Source organism: Stenella coeruleoalba (assembly GCF_951394435.1).
Source record: "Stenella coeruleoalba genome assembly, chromosome: 12".
Lineage (NCBI taxonomy): Eukaryota > Metazoa > Chordata > Mammalia > Artiodactyla > Delphinidae > Stenella > Stenella coeruleoalba.
This window is the reverse complement of record NC_137158.1, coordinates 8923531-8945746: the sequence shown is the minus strand read 5'-3', so window position 1 is coordinate 8945746 and position 22216 is coordinate 8923531. Positions and strand designations below refer to the sequence as shown.

General features: G+C 35.0%; 1 protein-coding gene across 10 annotated transcripts in view; it reads right to left on the bottom strand.

Moving 5' to 3' along the window:
- The window catches only part of FAM135A (family with sequence similarity 135 member A), a 123575-nt gene that overhangs the window by 88617 nt on the left and 12742 nt on the right, over positions 1-22216 (bottom strand). For 7 of the 10 annotated variants that reach the window (XM_079939276.1, XM_079939274.1, XM_079939280.1 and 4 more), the window contains 4 exons: positions 19710-19799; positions 18186-18301; positions 8673-8867; positions 1675-1754 (listed from right to left, as the gene is read on the bottom strand). In XM_079939276.1, coding sequence (XP_079795402.1) covers positions 1675-1754; positions 8673-8867; positions 18186-18262 — 352 coding nt within the window. In that variant the 5' untranslated portion in view covers positions 18263-18301; positions 19710-19799. The remainder of the gene's footprint in view (positions 1-1674; positions 1755-8672; positions 8868-18185; positions 18302-19709; positions 19800-22216) is intronic. The other 3 variants (XM_079939278.1, XM_079939281.1, XM_079939275.1) reach the window with 1 other exon arrangement.

Here is a 22216-nt window from a genome sequence, read left to right as displayed (position 1 = left end):
TGGATGAACCTGGAGGGCATTAAGCTGCATGAAATAAGTCAGACACAGAAAGACAAATACTGGATGTTATCACTTACATGTGGAAACAAAACAAAAAAGTCAGTTTCATAGAAACAGAGAGTAGAATGGTAGTTGCCAGGGGCTGGGGTGTGGGAGAAATGGGGAGATGTAGGTCAAAGGGTACAAACTTTTAGTTATAAGAAAAATAAGTTCTGCAGATCTAACGCACAGCATGATGACTATAGTTAGTAATAAAGTACTGTATACTTGAAATCTGTTAAGAATAAATCTTCGGCCTTCTTCCCCACAAACACACAAAACAACTAACTGTGTGAAGTGAGAGATGTGTTAATTATCTTGACCATGGCAATTTTTTCACATCGTATCTGTATAACAAATCACATATGTATATGTACTGTACAATGTATGTGTATAACAAATCACATTGTACACTTTAAATATATAAAATGATATTTGTCAATTATTCCTCTATAAGGCTGAAAATATATATAAATAAAAAGGTAGTCCAGAAAAAAGAAGTTTGTCTACAGTATTTTCCAACTGGCAACTTTAGGAGATACAACAGAGCAGGACATTTAGTCTGCTGATTAAGGTCAAAAAGGCAGTACCAATCTGTCCTGTAACATTAGTTGTTTTAACCTGTTTCCTAGAAAGTAGACTTACAAAAGATCTATTGACAATAAATGTATACTCCAACATGTACACCAGCCCAAGAAGAAAATTAATTTTGAAAAGAAAAAAGGTACATATTTTTGGTCATAAGCAATAGGCCTCCCTGAGCATTCTGACAGTCTTCAGAAAGAGTAAACTCTCCATTACGTACAATTCATTAAACTTTAACATTAACCAGCATTTTGGTATCCATAGTACGCTAAGAAAGATAATCCTCAACACTTCAAATTCCCAGAATATATTTTTAAATTTCAAAAATGAACTGAACTGTGCTCAACATAGCTTTAATATTAGGTATACTTATTATTTTGTGATGCTTTGAAAACTAGTAATTCATATTAGAAATATATAACTCTCTAGTACGTTTCATAAACCATTTCGTTTTCTAACTGCTTAGACTGAAACAGAGTATACTGTATCAGGAAAGCTGAAAAAATGCCCAATGATTATGTCAGGGCCACCAATCCTTTAATGCTGGTGTGTCTCCTCAGAATATGAGTAATAAAAGAGCGGCTATAACATGTCTATTTTATGCTTTCTGGCCCTTTGTTTTCTAATTAATCAACCAGAAAAAAAAAGTGGTTGAAAAATATTCTCAAAACGCATACTATAAAACTTTATCATAAAACACCTTTGTGATCATATGTCAAATTATGTGTCCACATTCACTGTGTATTTGTTAAATTTATAGATTACATGATATAAATGATACTACCCCCACTTATGTTTGGTTTCATGGAAATTTCACATACTTTCTTTTATTCACTCGTCATAAGAAACCTAAGAGGGAGACAAGGAACCTATAACCAAGTCTGTTTTACTGAGGCCTCAAATATATTTTTTATAAGAGGTATGAGAATGATGCTCTTTGGCATCTTATATTTGTAATTAAAAGATAAAGATAATTATGAAATTTATTATTGGTCATTATAATGTTGCTTCACATTTTTTAAAAACAGTTGAAAATATTCCTTGGCTTACCTGCTGCATGTAACAAACTAGCTTCTACTCTGTGGGGAACTCTTGGTGGAATTTTCATAGATGCACGAATCTGGTAAAAACTAAAGCAAAAGAGACAAAGAAGTCACTTCAAAACATTTAAAAATATGCAATGCCGCAATTTCTATATATCTATATGTATTAAAAAATAAAGTTGGTCTGCTTCTATCAGTCTCCCACAGTATTTACTGCTGGTGGGAAACAGTGTATCAGATCCACACACAGATCAAATACTAGCATGGCATAAAACCCAAAGGGAAACAGGCGTGTGTAAAGACAGACAAGAGAAACAATCTTACTTTAAATGAGAGAATGCATAGCAACCATAGGAGTTACTAACGATTCTAAGAGTTTCACTGCTTTATTTGATTTATTCATTTTTTTCTTTTAAAAGATAATAAATTATTCTTAAGCATAATTTTGAGAAAATACAGGATTAATAGTAGACAGTTTTAAAAAAATTAGTTTCATACTATAAGATATGTATTTGGTTTAAAGAATTCAGTATTTTTTCGAGGTCATAACTATTCTGTTTAGTTTATGCACTTTTACTTGCTTATTTATTCTACAAAATTAAGAAAAAATATATATTAAACAAAATCTACCAGTCATTAACAATATCAGTTTAAACAGAAAAAATTATGAGATAGAAGTATTATAATATGCTTGTGTTTTAACATCATTACACTACTAGTTTGTGTATGTAATGGAGGATACATGTATCTTTGTACACACACACACACACACACACACACACACACACACACGGGGTTACTAAAAGCTAAATGAAGATTATAAATCAGGGATGACTTTAGATGGACCCTAGGGAGCTGAATATTTAGTCTTTATTTCTCTTTAATAATTTCCTAGATGATAGTTTAAATATTACATTTGTAAATAATACAAAGATTAAAATATATAAATATATTTATTACTATTATTTCTAGGAAGGTGTGGCCTTGAAGAGAACACAGATCACAAAGCCCGAATTAAAGAGTGAATGAAACAGTAGCCAATTAAATTTAGAACCTTTAAAATCACAATTTGGCCTTAAAGAGACATGGCAAAACTCCACAGAGATAGATGCTTAGTTGAGATTAAGATGAGGTCACCTTGAAGCCGTGAGATGACTGAGAAGAAAAATCAAAGTGGAAAGAGCAGGAGCCTTGGGACCAAAGGAGAGCAAAGTTTTAATTTTAATTACAGATTAAGTGAAATATTGCCATTTTAAAATATTCAGGTATGTGGTATAAGAGCTTAAGAATAAGCAACTGATAGACATTTCATTTTAAACTTCTTAAGCACAAGAACTATGTCCTATTTGTAAGTGTACACCCTCAATCCTAATATAATGATTTGCACACATAAATTCAGAGACATTTAAACAACACTCTGCATTTACTGTATACTGTTAAGAGTATCCTAATTTAAAACTCCCTGAATTTAAATGTGCATGTGGGACTTCCTTGGTGGCGCAGTGGTTAAGAATCAGCCTGCCAATGCAGGGGACACGGGTTCAATCCCTGGTCTGGGAAGATTCCACATGCCGCAGAACACCTAAGCCCGTGTGCCACAACTACTGAGGCTGCGCTCTAGAGCCCACGAGCCACAGCTACTGAGCCCGTGTGCCACAACTACTGCAGCCCACGTGCCTAGAGCCTGTGCTCCGCAACAAGAGAAGCCACCGGAATTAGAAGCCCACGCACTGCAACAAAGAGTAGCCCCTGCTTGCTGCAACTAGAGAAAGCCCGCGTACAGCAACAAAGACCCAATGAAGCCAAAAATAAATAAATGAAAAAAAAAAGTGCCTAAAACATACAGTTCAACATATTAAAAAATAAATAAATGTGCGTGTGTATACATATACATACACGTACCATTAATTCATGACTTATTGAGGACCCACCTATGTTTAGCCACTGGGCTAAGTTCTAGAGATACAGGAGAAACAAACCACTGGAAGTAATTACCTACATTATTTTAAGCGATGTTCACTTTGCATTTATAAAAGCAGTCTATTATGACTGTAAATATATTTTTTAATTAAAATTAATGATACTTTAAAGGTATAAATCTTCAAAAATGAACAAAACTTTCAAATGTGCATATGTTAACTTTTTTTACGTAAAATATCAAATAAGAGATAAAATTTTAAAAGCAAAGGATAAAATATTTCCTTTTCTAAGGGCTGTGGTGAGCTAGGTTATTCAGAACAACTTCTTGCTAAAAAAACAACTAAAACAGCCAAATAAAGTATAAAAATATATCTTTATAAAATTATTGAAGTAACAAAATAGTATGGAATTATCAAACAAAATCAGTCAGGTAGACAACGCAATGAAGCTGCTTTTGTCCTGCAGGCATCTGCTGATCCATTCTGACAAACCTTACTTTCGGCTTTAAAAGCCTGGGTTATATTCCTAATATATAAAGAGCATCTAAAAATTGAGAAGAAAAAGGCCAATTAACCTAAAAAAATGAAAAAGAAAATTAATAAACAGTTCACCAAAAAAGAACTGCAAATGTCTCTTAAATACATGAAAAAATTTTCAATCTTACTTATAATTTTAAAAACTACAAATTAAAACTATAATGGGCTATCCTTCCTCATCTGTCACATCGAAAGAAAACCAGCAGTTTGACAAAATACTCTGCTGGTGAGGCTCTGGGCAAAAAGAAATTCTTCTGTACTGCTGGTGAGGTAAAATTGTGCAACGCCATATGGAGGGGAATTTAGCAATAAGGAGCAAAAACACATAGACATTTACTCTTTGACCTAGCATCCCACTTTTAAGACTATTTCCCAAAGATACTTTAGCAAAAATATTCAATGAGGTAGCACAAGGCTATTCATTGCAGCCTTAACTGCAACAGGAAAACTCAAGAAAAAAGCAAAATGTCCATTATTAAGGGACTGGCTGAATAAACTATGGTGCAACTATACAATGCAGTACCACATGGTTATAAAAAGTAATCTTTTATATATATATTTTAGTATACCTATATTTACATATCTATATTTAGTATATCTATACATACTGCAAAGGAGTAATCTCTAAGATACATTTTTTACCAACAAAAGCAAGCATGGAACATGTGTACTATGCTAACTTTGTGTAAGAAGAAAGGATATGATTATATTTATTTTTTGCCTTTTAAAAAAAGTAATAAAAGGGAAGCATATACACAAAACTAATAAAAAAATAAAATGGTTACCTATAGGTGGGGGAATGGGGGTCAGGAGAAGGGACCAGGATGAAAACAAGGCCTCTCTCAATGTATGTACTTCAGAGTTTTGATTTTGGAACCACAAAATATTTTTATATAACAAAATAAATTAAATTTAAAAAAAGCAATCCCCTAAACCACCCTAAAACAACTGAACTTAATGTGTACCTTCTTAACTGCAATTTCACAAAGTTCTTTCAAGTGATTTTTAAAACATAGTACTTTAAGTGCCTATTCCTCATGGGATATATTCTACAATAAAAGAGAAGCCCAAAGAAGCTTTAAACAACATTTATAGTCTTGGTGGTGGTGCTATTATTTTGAAATTATCTTAGACATATTTGCACACACATGAATAAAGCAAGTTAAGTAATCATGTTATTAGGAACCAAGATTTTCAGTGTAAATGAAAAGAGAGAAATATAAAATTAAAAAAGTAAAATCCTTGTAATCTAAAATTAGAATAGGAAAATAGTAAAAATTTATCATATATTTTTCTTAAAAAATGTATTTTCTATCTCTGTCAACTGAGAAGGCCTAGAAGCAATGACTCAATAAAAATGTGTATCTTTAACACATATATTACGATTTCTAAACACTGTTTCCTACTAAAAGGAACTAGAGCCCGTTGGCTGATTCCAAATCTAGAGCAGGGAATATACTAGAATCTGGAAAAGCTAGTCACAGTAGGAAACACGGAAGCTCTCAAATACTGCCTGGATTACTCCATGAGAAGTTCACAGAAATCAACCTACAAGGCTCTCTCTGAACATCAAGAAGACTAATGATGCAGAATTACCATCAGATACATTAAAAATCCATGAGTTCATATTGGTATAGGCATAACTTGTTTTTATCACACTTTATTCGAAGGTATTGGGGTGGCCAAAAGGTTCGCTCGGTTTTTTCCCATAAGATGGCTCTAGTAGCCCTTGGTTGTCTTTAACTTCATTCAAAACAATTTTATTAGATTGTATGTGACAGCTGTCATATCAGCATGCATTTAAAAAGACTTATCAAAATTGGTGAATTTTTGTGCAGCCTTTTTAATATTGAAGATGGAAGAAAAAAAGCAACATTTTCAGCATATTGTGCTTTATTATTTCAAGAAAGGTAAAAACGCAACTGAAACGCACAAAAAGATTTGTGCAGTGTATGGAGAAGGTGCTGTGACTGACAGAATGTGTCAAAAGTGTTTTGCAAACTTTTGTGCTGGAGATTTCTCACTGGATGATGCTCCACGGTTGGGTAGACCAGCTGAAGTTGATAGTGATCAAATCAAGACGTTAATTGAGAACAACCAACGTTATACCACGCGGGAGACAGCCGACATACCCAAAATATCCAAATCAGGTGCTGAAAATCATGTGCACCAGCTTGGTTATGTTAATGGCTTTGATCTTTGGGTTCCACATGAGTTAAGCGAAACAACCTCCTTGACCATATTTCTGCATGCTATTCTCTACTTAAATATAATGAAAATGTTCCATTTTTAAAACATATTGTGATGGGCGATGAAAAGTGGATACTGTACTATAATGTGGAATGGAATAAGCAGAGGGCAAGCAAAATGAACCACCACCAACCACATCAACGGCCGGTCTTCATCCAAAGAAGGTGATGGTGTATATATGGTGGGATTGGAAGGGGCTCCTTCCGGAAAACCAAACGATTAATTCCAACAAGTACTGCTCCCAATTAGACCAAGTGAAAGCAGCACTTGACGAAAAGCGTCCAGAATTAGTCAACAGAAAACGCATAATCTTCCATCATGATAATACAAGACCGCATGTTTCTTTGATGACCAGGCAAAAACTGTTATAGCCTGGCTGGGAAGTTCTGATTCATCCACTGTATTCACCAGACATTGCACCTTTGTATTTCCATTTATTTCGGTCTTTACAGAATTCTCTTAATGCAAAAAATTTCAATTCCCTGGAAGACTGTAAAAGGCATCTAGAACAGTTCTTTTCTCAAAAAGATAAAAAGTTTTGGGAAGATGGAATTATGAAGTTGCCTGATAAATGTCAGAAGATGGTGAAACAAAACGGTGAATGTGTTGCTCAATAAAGTTCTTGGTGAAAATGAAAAATATGTCTTTTATTTTTACTTAAAAACCGAAGGCACTTTTTGGCTAACCCAATATTTTGTTTTTTACAAGTTGAAGGTTTCTAGCAACCCTGTGTCAAGCAAGTCTATTGGCATGATTTTCTCAATAGCATTCGCTCACTTCGTGTCTCAGTGTCACATTTTGGTAATTCTCACAGTATTTCAAACTTTTTCATTATTATTACATGTGTTACACATTATTATTACATGTGTTTAATTATTACATATTAAATCAGTGGTTTTTGATGCTACTCTTGTAATTGTTTTGGGGCCCCACAAACCACTCATATAAGACAGTGAACTTAATAAATGTTGTGTGTGTTCTGACCGCTCTACCGACCAGCCATTCCCCCATCTCTCTCTCTCCGCGGGCCTCCCCATTCTCTGAGACACACGATATTGAAATTAGGCCAATTAATAAACCTACAATGGCCTCTAAGTGTTCAAGTTTAAGGGAGAGTTGGTTGTTTCTCATTTTAAATCAAAAGCTAGAAACGATTAAGCTTAGTAAGGAAGGCATGTTCAAAGCTGAGGCAGAAAACTAGGCCCTTGTGCCAAACAGGAAGCCACACTGTGGATGTAAAGGGAAAGCCTTGAAGGAAATTCAAAGTGCTGCTCCAGTGAACGCACGAATGATAAGAAAGCAAAACGACCTTATTGCTGATATGAAGAAAGTTTTAGTTGCCTGCAGAGAAGATCAAACCAGCCACAACATTCCCTTAAGCCAAAGCCTAATCCAGAGCAAGGCTCTTTAACTCCCTGAAGGCTGAGAGAGATGAGGAAGCTGCAGAAGCAAAGTCTGAAGCCAGCAGAGGCTGGTCCATGAGGCTGAAGGAAAGGAGCCGTCTCCATAAGAACAAAGTGCAAGGGGAAGCAGCACGTGCTGATGCAGAAGCTGCAGCAAGTTATCCAGAAGATCCGTCTGAGATAATTCGTGAAGGTGGCTGCACTGAACAACAGATTTTCAATATAGGCAAAATAGTGTTCTATTAGAAGATGCCGTCTAGGACTTTCATAGCTAGAGAGAAGTCAATGCCGGGCTTCAAAGCTTCAAAGGACAGGCTGACTCTCTTGTTAGGGCTGATGCAGCTGGTGACTTAACTTGAAGCCAATGCTCATTCACCATTCTGAAAATCCTAGGGCTAAATCTCCTCTGCCGGTGCTCTCTAAATGGAACAACAAAGCCTGGATGACAGTACGTCTGTTTACAACATGGCTTACTGAATATTTTAAGCCCACTGTTGAGACCTACTGCTAAGAAAAAAAAATTCCTTTCAAAATGTGACTGCTTGTTGACAATGCACCTGGTCACCCAAGAGCTCTGATTGAGATGGACTGTGGGATTCATGTTGTTTTCACACCTGGTAACACAACATCTATTCTGCCGCCCACGGATCAAGGAGTCATTTCCACTTCCAAGTCTTACGATTTAAGAAATACATTTCATAAGGCTATAGCTTCCAGAGACAGTGACTCCTCTGTCGATCTGGGCAAAGTCAATTGAAAACCTTCCAGAAAGAATTCATCATTCTAGATGCCATTAAGAATATTCATGATTCACAGGAAGAGGTCCACATATCAACATTAAAAGGGGTTCAGAAGAAGTTGATTCCAACCCTCCTGGATGACTTGGAGGGATTCACTCGTCAGTGGAGGAAGTCACTGCAGATGTGGTGGAAACAGCAGGAGAACTACAACTAGAAGTGGAGCCTGAGATGTGACTGGACTGCTGCAATCTCATGACAAAACTTGAATGGATGAGGAGTTGCTTCTTATGCACGAGCAGAGAAAGTGGTTTCTTGAGATGGAATCTACTGTTGGGGAAGATGCTGTGAAGACTGTTGAAATGACAGCAAAGGATTTAGAATATTAAACTTAGTTGATCAAGCAGGGACAGGGTTTGAAAGGGTTAACTACAATTTTGAAAGAAGTTCTACTGTGGATAAAATGATACCAAACAGTGCTGCATGCTACAGAGAAATGGCTTGTGAAAGGAAGAGCCAATCAATGTAGCAAACTTCATTGTCTTATTTTGTCACATTACCACCCCTACCTTCAGCAATCACCATCCTGATCACTCAGCAGCCATCAACACTGAAGCAAGACCCTCCACCAGCCAAAAGATTACAACTCACTGAAGGCTCACATGATGGTTAGCATTTTTTAGTGATAAAGTATTTTTAAATTAAGGTACGTGCATTTTTTTAGACAAAACCCTATCGCACATTTACTTTTTTAAGTGTAAACATAACGTTTACATGCTCTGGGAAACCAAAAAATTCCTGTGAACTTATTTATTGTGATATTCACTTTATCACGATGGTCTGGAACTGAACTCATAATATATCCGAGATATATCTGTACTAAATAAAAACTGATGATATTTGAAAGATGCTAGAGCAACAACACAATATTCTGAAAACTAGTAAATAAGGAAAAAAATAAAACACTTGCCATGTCTTTCCTGTATAAACTGTATTTCAGAGTAACCAAATAGTTAATGAGGCAAAATTCTTCTTCACAGAATTATAGCTAATAAATGCAGAAGGAATAATTGAATATCACCATTTTGTAAGCCCTAGTAAAATAAAATAATGACTCTGGAAAAGTTATGAATAGGTACCATCAATTAAGTGATGGAGAACTTTATAATGGATGCATCAGATTGACAATACCTGAGTCAATCTCATGAAAAGAGGCAGACATTTTATGTCACCAAATATAATGTAACAGGAAGGACACAGCATCAGCTATGAAGGACTCTTCTCAAAAACTATCAGAATTTAATCAAGCTTTTGGATCAAACTAGCAATTACAAATTTTTTAAAAAATCTAAGAGATATAACACCCAAATACAACCTGTAAATTCTGGAAGGATACTGATTCAAACAAACAAACTATAAAAACACATTTATAAGATGACTGAAGAAATGAGAACACTGTTTTATTTGATGCCAAGAAATTATTTTAAACATTTCTTTAAGTGCAATAATGGTTTTTGCAGATTTTTAAAAACAAAAGTCTTCCTGTATTAGAGATACTAAAAAAAGATTGGGGAGGAGGGTAATAGGTGAAATAAGGAGAAAAAACTTCGATAATTGTTGGCTAGATCATAGGTATATATGTGTTTACTATACTTTCATATGTTTTAAACTTTTCCTTAAAGAAACAAAAAGTGAGTCCTAGATTGGTATTTCCCAAAAGGCCAGACACAAGGAAAATCTCTCTCAAAGAATAAACCTGAAGATCTTGGCAGAAATCAGAACAAAAAAAAAAGAGATGCACAGGGAGAAAAAAAGAAGAGGCTACATAGAAAGCACAAAATATAAGATAATGGATATAAACACAAATATATCAGCAATTACATTAAATATAAATGGACCAAATGCTCCAGTTAAAACACAGAGTGCCCTAGAGAATGAAAAAGATAAATCCCACTGTATGTTGTTTACAACAAAAAAATTGAAAATACAAGGATAGAGAAAGTCTGCAAATAAAAGAATAGTAAAAGGTACACTTTGAAAATTTTAACCAGAAGAAAGCTGATGTCACAATATTAATATTAGACAAAACAGAGTTAAAAGCAAACAGCATTATTAGGATACAGAAGTCTTTTCATAATGATAAAAGCTTCAATTCACCAAATCAGCATTTTTAATTTGCAGGCATCTGTTCTCAAAACATGGGGTATGTCTGTTATAAACAGAAAATTATTGGATTTAAAATCCAAAAGTCTGCCTTTAAACCGGAAAACTTAAAACTATTTGAGCTTTATGGTCACAATAATTTTAAATGTTTGTACTTGTCATCTTATTCTATATTTTTTGTTTTTGATGTTGCTTACTTTTTCCATTCTTTCATTTGCTATGTCGACTCTGGTTAACTTGCTTTTTTTTGGTAATAACCACATATAATCTCTAATTCCATTAGAAAGCAAATAAGTTTTTCAAAAACATTAGTATATAGGTATAGGATTTTACATAAAGACATTTTTTAAAATTTTGCTTTTCATTTATGTAAGATGCAGAATTTAACAATTACTTCCCCCACCGTCATTCTCCTTTTCCATATTTTATTAATAAATCTGGAGAACCAACTCACTAATCTATTTGAAATGGACATAGTTTTTAAAAACTCTAAGATTTAATTTTGTAAATATATTTATTATTTTGACTTATTTCTATCATTTCAATAAGTTTCAAAGCTAATCTCCTATTACAACTTCCTTAATTTAGAGTTCTAAATTTTTACTCCCTTTCCTGTTGTTCAAGAACATACCACAAATAATTTATTCAAAAAGAGTAAGTAAAGAGTATACTTTCTAAGACTCTGTATTTTCTTAGAATATCTTCCTACTGTTACAAAAGACAGACTACTTGGGTCACTACATCTTCCCTGCAAAGCTCCGAAGAGGCTGTGGAGTTATTGTAGGATCATGAGTAATTTTAGGAAAAAAGCTTCAGAGCAGATTCTTATTTCATTTTTGGTAAAATCTTTTGAAACTGGATACTTAACAGAACTCTTTAACTTTTGAAATATAAACTTTTTACCCCGATATGTTAACTTTTAAAATCCATTCTTTAATTTTGTCAAGAAAACAATGAGCTCACTTGCTGTCTCAAAAAGTCTTTATTAAGATCAGGAAAGATCTATTCTTATTGTTTATTATCTAGCCAAATTTACTGGTTACCTCTTTGAGAGCACCTTGTTATTTACAGGTGGAACTCTCATAAAATCCATACAGGTAGTCCCTGGGTTAAGTAATATTTGACCCATAAATAAATTCCTCTTTATGCAAATTGTCCCTTAAATTACATATTTGCATTATTATGGAAACACATTATTGTACACTTTGTTAACAAGTACACAAATTCGTAAGTTTCATGTTTCTCTTCCCATTGGTGTTTGCACTGCCTTGAAGTCACGTCATTTATGCTTTGATTTTCGAGTAGACACTTCTCATAACAAATGTCCTTTAATGGAAAGATTTTCTTCTACTTAATTGACAACATTAATATTAAACTATTTTCTTCTGTCTTCTATAGTTCTTTTCACAGTTCCTAATTTGATTTCTTCTATATATTTATACTTCAAACACAGATGCGTTCAAGGCCAGTACTGGCTAACTGCTGGTATACTCAGTCAGTATCAGCTCCATCATTGACTGTTATGCTCCATCATTATGCTCCTTCAAAGGATGCAGACATCCTATCTCACACAGGCCACAAATGGCAGACCTATACTATGGCATCGATATTTAAAAATGAGGTAGGAAACAATAATGAGAGAAATCTAAAGATTCAGAAGTAGTCTAATAATTGATGTAAATTGCTGTGAGAAAACTAACTTTCTGACTACAGAGAATGGTTGATTCATTTAAACCTGAGAAAGTGATGACCTTCTTAGATAGTATTCTCAGTTCTTATACCTTACTGAAGAAAGAGACAATTTTAGACAGTTTTGAAGGGCTTGAAGAAAATTTGAGGTGGTTTCCTGTGAGTCCAATCAGCACCACTTAATCAGAAGTCCTCAATTTGTGAACTTTATACAACATATACATGACATTATAGACAAGGGATCATTTTTTCCAAGGTTGTAATCAATGTCAATAATCCAAAAAATCAGCATGAAATTTTCTGACTCTTTTGGCTGACAATCATTTTTAAATCAAACTATTAACTTCCCATGAGTTTAACAACCTCAGAATCAAAAATGGAAGGGATGTAAGATTGTTTTGTTCAGAGCCTTTAAAGACTGTAGTATGGAACCCGGTTTCTAGGGTTCTACAGGCCTTTCCTAAGAGGATTGCAGCTCCACGGTTTTGTGATGTTACTGAAATTTACGAAAACAATTTCTAAGTCCATATCCTTGATCTTCTTTATTTCCAAATCATAATACATTATTCACCTTGCAGTAGTATAGCTTATGACAAGGGAATGGTGCTAGGACTGACTAGGGAAAGCAGCTGTAGCTACAGGTATGTAACTAAACTGTTTTGTGGGAAACCACATGCGAAAGAAAATAAAAAATAACAAAGTACTGCTGTCATCGTTTCAACTTGCACCCCATGGCCGTTTCCCTCATTACTTGTTTTATTATCAGCAGTATGCTGGATTGCTGACTCTCCCAAACACACCTGGAAACAAATCAAACTGATAACATTTCACTTGCTTTACAAAAGAATGTTAAAACATACAGCACCTTGACCAAGTTCCCACACTTTCTAAATATTTGAGAATACCTAACATTAGTCCATTTGCTTCCTTCTGAAATGAATTAAACTCAACTCCATTCTAGAAGCCATTCACTGATATTCTAAAGCTGTGTTCTTTAAACTGTGGTACATACACTGGCGCATCTCTGTGACATGTTACCAACCTGCAGTGAAATAAAGCAAACCGACTCCATCTCAGAACACACTGTTTTAACTAGTCTTTTTTTTTTTTTTCCTTCCTAGCAAGAGTTTCTCACTGAAGGAAGCAGTGCATTAATCTACATTCTGGTGAAAGTGCCTCACCTCTTCTTGAATTAGTAACAAACTGTATGCAGATGAGTACTCAATAGCAATATCCTAAAGAATTCCAGAAAAAGATGTTCTCATAATTTTGCAATGGTCTCCAAAGAGAGGAAATTTCCCCTCCAGTTTAATACCTAACTGAAATTGCTACAGCTTCAATTTAATCCCACTCTCTTATCCTTTATGCTGTTGAGAACAGGTGTTTAAATAACATTTTTCCCTGTATATTTAAAAGGCGATCTCTCCTCCCCCATTGGAGCCCTCTTGATAAACGAATTTTGAATAGAGTCAATTGGGAAGTCCACCAACTTGAAATCATGTACTTCTAGTATAATAAACAACTCAAAACAAGTTACACTGAGTTCTTATATCTCTCATTTATATAAGACATATGCCCACATACCATTTAATAACATCAAATTCATAATCAATGCTGTAGAGTCTCAATTTTCTTTTCAGAGTTTACAATCTACCATACTTAAAAAAAGACAGAATAGGTTAAAATGAAAATACAGCTAGTTTTTCTTTAGATTGTTAGTATCTGGGCTATTGGTTTACCATTAAGGAAAAACAATGTAATTATAGTAAAAACAGATGTCACATGTTCTCTCTCTTCTGCGCCTGCCTACAGCTTAGGCCCTGCCTAGTCGGTCCCTTATTGTGTAACAACAGTGGCAAAATTAAACACTAAACACTGTGGACGCGCAGGACAAGGGCCATCACCAAACGTGCACAAGAAGTGCTTCCTCATATACTCCACCTCCATTAGTTCCTGCTGGGCTATGACTTAGTACTATGCAGTAAGATATTTATTGATGTTATTTTAAAAACACTGAAGTAAAATACTGCACAGGACTACAGGCAGACCTCGTTTTATTACACTTCACTTTATTACACGTCGCACATGATGTGTTTCTTTACAAACTGAAGGTCTGTGGCAACCCTGTGCCGAGCAAGCCTAACGGTGCCATTTTCCCCAGCAGCATTTGCTCACTTCGTGTCTCTGCGTCACATTTTGGTAATTTTTGCAATATTTCATTTTCACTGTTATTATGTTTGCTATGGTGATCTATGATCGGTGATCTTTGATGTTACTGCATTTTCTAGCATTAAGGTATTTTTTACTTAAGGTATATACATTGCGTTTTTAGACATAATGCTATTTATTGTATACTTAACAGACTACAGTTTAGTATAAAAATCACTTTTATATGCATTGAGCAACCAAAAACTTCATGTGACTACTGCAATACCCACTTTACTGCATTGGTCAGGAGCTGAACGTGCAGTCTCTCTGAGTTCTGCCTGCATTTCATTACCTGAATTTGTAAGTTTCTCATCTCAGTCTCCTAAACAGACATTTCATATATCAGAAAATAAATTGGAAAAGACATATTCTATTTCCTAACATTTAAATATAAATTTAGATAAATTTATCTGTTTATCTATCAAAGCTGACAGTTATTTAACATAACAGCCAAACACAAGCTCTAAATTAACGTGCTTATGGCAAAGGTAGTAAAGACTCAATAAGAAGCATAAAGAAAAGGTTTAAAAGGCAGGAACTGATAAATCAGAATAGAAAAGAGTAAATTATATCCTTGAAAATATTCTTACAAATAAACAAGTCAAGCAATATATCTAAAGACAATGAGCCTCTAATTATTCGATTTTAGAAAGATCAGTTACATAACAATATTCTTCAAAAGTCCTCAATGGATGTGGGAACTAGATTGTAGAATAACAGAAAATTAATGAAAGTAGCAATCATACATGCTATGTTTACGATGGCTGACAATAAAATGGAACAACAGTTCACTTAGTCCTTATCTCCAGTTCCAAACCTCCAATTATTTATGAACTATCTCCACTTGGTATCTTACCTCAAACTCAACATATGGAAATGAACCAATTCTGAGTCCCACACCATGGCCCCCTTCAACTTCACTGTTTATTTCAATATCACTAATATTGTCCAAGTCAGTGTGATTTGAAACTTCAGCATTATCTTTTTAAATTTCTTCTTTTTAAAAATTCTAAAATTTTAAAAATTCTAAAAATTCTAAATTGCAAAAAGTAGAACAGTGCACCCATATCCCACTGCCCATTTTTCATCTGTGAAAAAGATTTTGCCATATTTGATTCATATATTCATTTTTTTCTTTGCTGAGCTATTTCAAGGTAATCCTAGAGATCATGTAAATTCACCCTCCACACACATATTTTTTAATGCTTTTTCTGTCTCTGCATCATCCTCCACATGGAGCTACTCATTAAATCCTACTCTTTATTCCCCAAAATACCTCACAGAAATTAATAACAAAAACCAAAAGATGCTAAAGTGTGTGGCAGACTGACTTTAAAATGTCCTCAATTTCTTCCTCCACCCCTGTATCCACACTCTCTCAAATGAGACTCCCATTAAGAAATGGAGTGTAGTTCCCCATTCCTTGAATCTGGGCTGGCCTTACCGCTTGTTTTGGGCAGTACAATGTGGCAGAGGTAACAGTGAGCTAGTTCCAAGCCTAGGTCTTAAAATGTCTTCTTGTACAGTTTCTTTCTCTCTCTTTGGACCCCTGCCTCCTCTATGACAATAAGCTGGAGGATGAGAGATGACAAAGCAGAGCTGAGTGCACCCAGGTGGTGCCATTCTGCACCAGGTAGCACCCTGCCAGCTGACTGTGAATTCATGAGCCCAGCCAAGATGAACCAGGCCAGCCCAGATCAGCAGAATCTTTCAGCTGATCCACAGATCTGTGAGCAAAAATAAATGCTTACTGCTGTGATGCCACTGAGGCTTTGTGTTTGTTGTCAGCTGCATTACTGTGGCAATAAATAACTAATACGAAAATGGGTACTAACGAAACTTAAAATATGTGGCACTGACTTTGGGACCAAAGTAACGGTTAGTTACAATTACAGAGGCAAAAAAAATAATGCGGAAACTATAGGAGACTTAAAAAACAGTGACCCATGTTTTGCAGTGATGAACTTTTTGTCAGTATGCTTTCAAACAATAACTTAGAAGAAGTCAGACACTGTACCCAAGAAACTTTTGGACTCGAGCAGACTAATTTCCTGGCAGAATATTGGAAATATCACCTGGTTGCTCCTAGCAAGGGTAGTAAGGTTTTGCAAGAAAGAGATGAGCTAAAGAAAGACCTGATCATTTTACAAGCAGAATCTAGAGGAACCAAGACTTCCTGGGGAGGAAAATAAAACTGCTTACAAAGATCTAATCAAGGGAGTGGCTGTAAATCCCTTTCTTAGATCTCCAAAGGAGTTAAGGGCAGTGTCTAAGTAGACATTCTCAGCTTGACAAAAAGGCTTTTAGGAAGTTAAAGGGCGTGATCCCACAGAATTCTGACTTCCAAATAGTAGTGATTCATTGAGAGAGTAGTCATGTCTCAATAAACAATTGTGGGTGTGGGTTTCAGAGCACGGAATGGACTATATCAGACATACAGAATCCCCATAAAGTTTTACAGTTGAGTTTCACTGGCCAAAGAGCCCCCAGCCCAGACCTGGCTTGGCCTTGTAACTTGCTTAGCCAGCAGAATGCAGTGAGGAAACAAGTGTGCTAATACAAGGGATCCTGCAACTTCCGCTCTCTTTCTTGGACTCCTGCCTCTGCCATAAGAACAAGCCCAGGCTGTCCTGAGAGACCACGTGGAGCAGAGCAGAGCACAGCTGTCTGTTTTTTTCAACAAGATGGCAAAGCCAAGACAGACAGACAAAAAACAGAAGATTTCTCTCATCCTACCCGGGTTGGTCACAGCCCCACTGCTACCACTGCCAGCACAGGAATTCAGGTTTGTATCCTGAGACATTGTGAGCACATCCACACTGCTCCCTGCGCCTCTATTTCTTCTACACGACCATCCATCCAATATCACCATGCTCTTCATCATGTCAGTAAGTGCTGATTGTAATAACAGTGACAGTTTCATCCTTCCTTGCAAACAATCAATGGCTACCCAAATTCCTCCAGACATCAAAAGTCCTTCACAAACATAACCTCTCCTCTCTTTACTATCTTTTCACAACTCTACTAGAGAATATCCAACCTCCTACTACTCTTTAAAATAATCTGTTCATCCCTGTTTCCGAGACTGACTCATGATGCACTCTCCTACTAAGAGGGTCTTTCACCTTATCCTCTGCCTATAAATCTTATCCATACCTTGATCCTATCCCTCCATTATGCTTTTCCTAACGTACAAGCCCAGAAAGATACCTTTCTCTTCTGATTCCTAGAGCACTTTCTATACATACCTTTTGAGGAGTCAACATTTTGTGTTCCTACAACACTTTGTGTTTTGTGTATATATGTTTTATTTTTCCCACACACTGTTAGCTTTTAAAAAGCAGAAATTAGATCTTAAACATTTTCATTAAAATCCTCTCAATGCTCAGTACAAATTCATAAACAAACGTTAAATATATCCAGCATTATCATTAAATCCATGTGAATATACTCAAATATATATTTAGAAATAAAATTTCCCTGAGAAAATAGTTGAATATAGCTCATTGTTTTCCTTATATATGGTGGAACAAGAATATGTAATTAAATTTAAATGAAAACTGTACAATTTATCTTATGCAAAATATATAATTTTCACATTAAAATACAAACCCTCTCTGAAATAAATCCACATTGTAGAACTTGTTTAGCTCCACGGAGAATTCTACCATTGCTTGAACTTCAGTCATTTTTAATTTATAGTCAGAAGACAAATCTGGTAACAGCACCTTGGTTAAAGAAGGGAAAAAAAAATCATGAAAGCACAATAAAAATGCCAACTTACAAAATCACTAATATTAAACATTTTTCAGAGTATGATACATAGGCAGGAAATAAAAGTGAAGCTAATTAATACAGTGCTCCTACGTTAGCCTGACCCGACTATATAGCACCAGAATCTATACTCACTAAATATACTTACTAATGAAATACTTACTAAATAGCACTACTCTAGAAGATATGCCCTGTTAGAATGCATTTTCTAAGATTTGTTTTCCTTCGTGACAACTATGTGATAATAAATAATATAGCAAATTGCTAAAAGTAACTTCTGACTTTATCATAGATAAAACAGTAACTTTTGAAGAAAAAATTATGCTACCCAATCATTCTCTTCTAGTTCTACATTGCATATAAAGGCAACTTCAGAGTCAAAACAAAAGAATTAACATTCTTTAATTCCCATTTAAATTCATGAAGCTTTTTCTCTGTCAGGTGAAGTTCTTAAGTGACTGTTAATTTTTAAATTTCAAAAAAAAATTTTCCCTCATTACAAAAGCCTAAAGTGTTCATTTTCAAGAGGTTAAAAAAAATAGACAAGCAAAAAAAAAAAACCCATTCACAATTCTATCCATTGAAATACATACTTTGGTATATATTCTTCATTCGTGTGTACATTTGTACAATTTCTATAAAAGTAGGATCGAACTACATGTACATTTTATAACCTGTGTATTTCACTTTATTGATGAACACCTAGTTAATAACTATTATACTGTGAATATTATAATTTAAGCAATCTACTGCTGTTGGGTATTTCAGTGGTTTCCATCTTCACACTATTTCGAAAAAGCATTATCACAATTATCCTTATCAGTGACACATGCTTTAAAAAGCAGTTTGGAGTAAGAGAGTGTTGAAAGACAATTCTGAGAGTCTTGTGTTTCTGCATGTCTTGCAGGCAGAGACACTGACCGCCTTTATTCTGGACTATTTTTCAAGGACATATGTTTCGCACAGTCTGAGGAGTCAGATACAGTGTCTCATACTGGAATTAAGGGCAGATCTATTTACTGTGCAATGTAATAAAGTCTCCCCTGAGGCATAAGTCAGCAGGCTCACTGTCCGTCATAAAAGATTTGGGTTCCTCAGCTCAGGGGTCCTCTCCGTAACTCCACCTACTCTTACGCAGGGGGCCTCATACTCTAGCCAGTGCTATTGCCATGCATATAAACTATCATTTTCTCTGATCCAGGAATCTCATGTCTCCTGCCCACATCCATGGCGCTGCAGCAGGCTAACTTGTTACTTTGCAAGCGGGATAAATTCTCAGACCCTTCACAGTTCTTAAAATAGTTCTTCATAGAAATCTGGCAAGTATTTTGATCTATTATGAATTAAATGCCATATTCTTACCTCTGCTGATCAAAACTTCATTTTAATATCATTAAATAACCAATGTTGTACTTCCAGTTACTGATTCTTGCTAAAAAAATATTGTTCCCCCTATGAGAAAGAAAAAATAACATCTCAAACAAAATAGCAGACATAAAAATGTCCATTTTCAGGAAACCTATGCGTCGTTAGTTACTTAGTACTTTCAATTTATCTAAAAGATCCATACCCTCCATAAGCCTTAGGAATAAGTTTTAGAGATGTTTTCATTCAGTTTCACATATAAACTATTATATCTTTGTTATGCTTCACTTGTATATACTTCAAAGTACAATAATAAAGGAGTGCTTTCTGAGTTCAGTGATTCAGAAACAATCTTCATGAATACCCAAAACAGTATAAGCTTATTAATTTTTAAGATGTAAATTCACCATTTTAAATTATGTAATTCTGGAGTAATAGTCTATTGTATATATGTACCACATCTTCTTCATCCATTCGTCTGTCGATGGACATTTAGGTTGCTTCCATGTCCTGGCTACTGTAAATAGTGCTGCTATGAACATTGGGGTGCATATATCTTTTTTTAATTATGGTTTTCTCTGGGTATATGCCCAGTACTGGGATTGCTGGGTCATAAAAGGAACAAAACTGGATCATTTTTAGAGACGTGGATGGAGACTGTCATACAGAGTAAAGTAAGTCAGAAAGAGAAAAACAAATATCGTATATTAACACATATATGTGGAATCTAGAAAAATGGTATAGATGAACCTATTTGCAAAACAGAAATAGAGACACAGATGTAGAGAACAAATGTATGGACATCAAGGGTGGAAAGGCGGGGGTGGGAGGAATTGGGAGATTGGGATTGACACATATACACTATTGATACTACGTATAAAATAGATAATTAATGAGAACCTACTGTATAGCACAGGGAACTCTTCTTAATGCGCTGTGGTGACCTAAATGGGAAGGAAGGCCGAAAGGGAGGGGAGATATATATGTATGTATGTATATATATATATATATATATGTGCGTGTGTGTGTGTGTGTATGTGGTTGATTCATTTTGCTGTACAGTAGAAATTAACATAACATTGTAAAGCAACTATACTCCTATAAAAATTAATTTAAAAATATGTATTTCCCTTGGTGGAGTGATTTCTGAAACTTCACACACATCCACACACACACAGATATGTGAAATGTGTGTGTATATACATACACACGTATGCTATGAGCTATTTAAAATATTTTGACGAAAAAGGTTGCCTGGATATGCTATGGATAGATTTTTCACACTCCAAATATTTATTGCTTAAATTTAAAAAAAGTCTTTTGCCCTTGGTATAATTATTTAGGTACTAAATATGTTAGAATAAAGACCACATTCTCTCTTCCTCATACATTTTTTTCTTCTCTCCATCATACAGATATAGACTTTACCACCTTCCATAATTGTTATTTTAAACCTTAATAATCACATCAAAAAGTTTTTACAGTAACTATTCCTAAGGAGATCAAAATGATACTACCTTTATATAAGATATGCCCCATTTCATGGAAGTAGTCTCTTATCTAAGACAGCTTCTCCTGTACATATATTCTTCTGTGTAGGGTTCAGATCATGTTCCAGCCCTGTGACTCAAGTTTGCTTAGGTCTCTATGCCTTAACTTACTCAGATATAAAACACGTATTCATTCATTCAAACATTTATTGAACACTTACTATAAGCTAGGAAATGCAAGAGATCAAGGCATAGCTAAGTTCCCGACACCTCAAAGTGCCACCAGGAAGAGATAAATATATATAAGTACTGCACAATGGTTAAAACAAGGCTGAGGATCTGAGCCCCAGATCCAACATTCTGGTAGTTACCCCTCTAGTGTCTTCATTTCCTTCATGGAATATAGCATCCCTACCACCTAAATTAGTAGGCCTGTTATCTGGGGAAGAAACAAACTTTTTTCTCATTTAAGCCATTTTACTTTTGGATCCCCTTACAGCAGGCTTTTCCTTAACCCAGAAATTAATACCAAAATTAGAGTATTGCCACAACATAATCCTAAAATGTGTGGCACTGGCTAAGTCACTGGGTAGCAGGCAACAGGGAAACAGATATTACTAGGATAATGGTGACCCTGGTTATAATGGAGCAAAACATTCCATAAACTGTTGCCTACACTAACTTATAGAACTTGGTGCCCATAAAAAGCCCAGAACTTCAGGGAAAGTAGATGAAAAGAACCACAATATTTGTGTGTGTCAGTGGTTCTTTGCTGCATTTACTCAGGCAAGAACTGGCCAGTTTGCAAGGTAAGATGGAAGGAAATATAGAGATGTGGGTCCTTAGTACCTGCATTATCAGGAGATAAGATTATTAGTACTTTTCCCAAAGACTTCTATTAAGACTTTATTTTTCAAAACAAATTTTTATTGGTGAATAGTTGATTTACAATGTTGTATTAGCTTCAGGTGTACAGCAAAGTGATTCAGTTACATATATATATTCTTTTCAGAC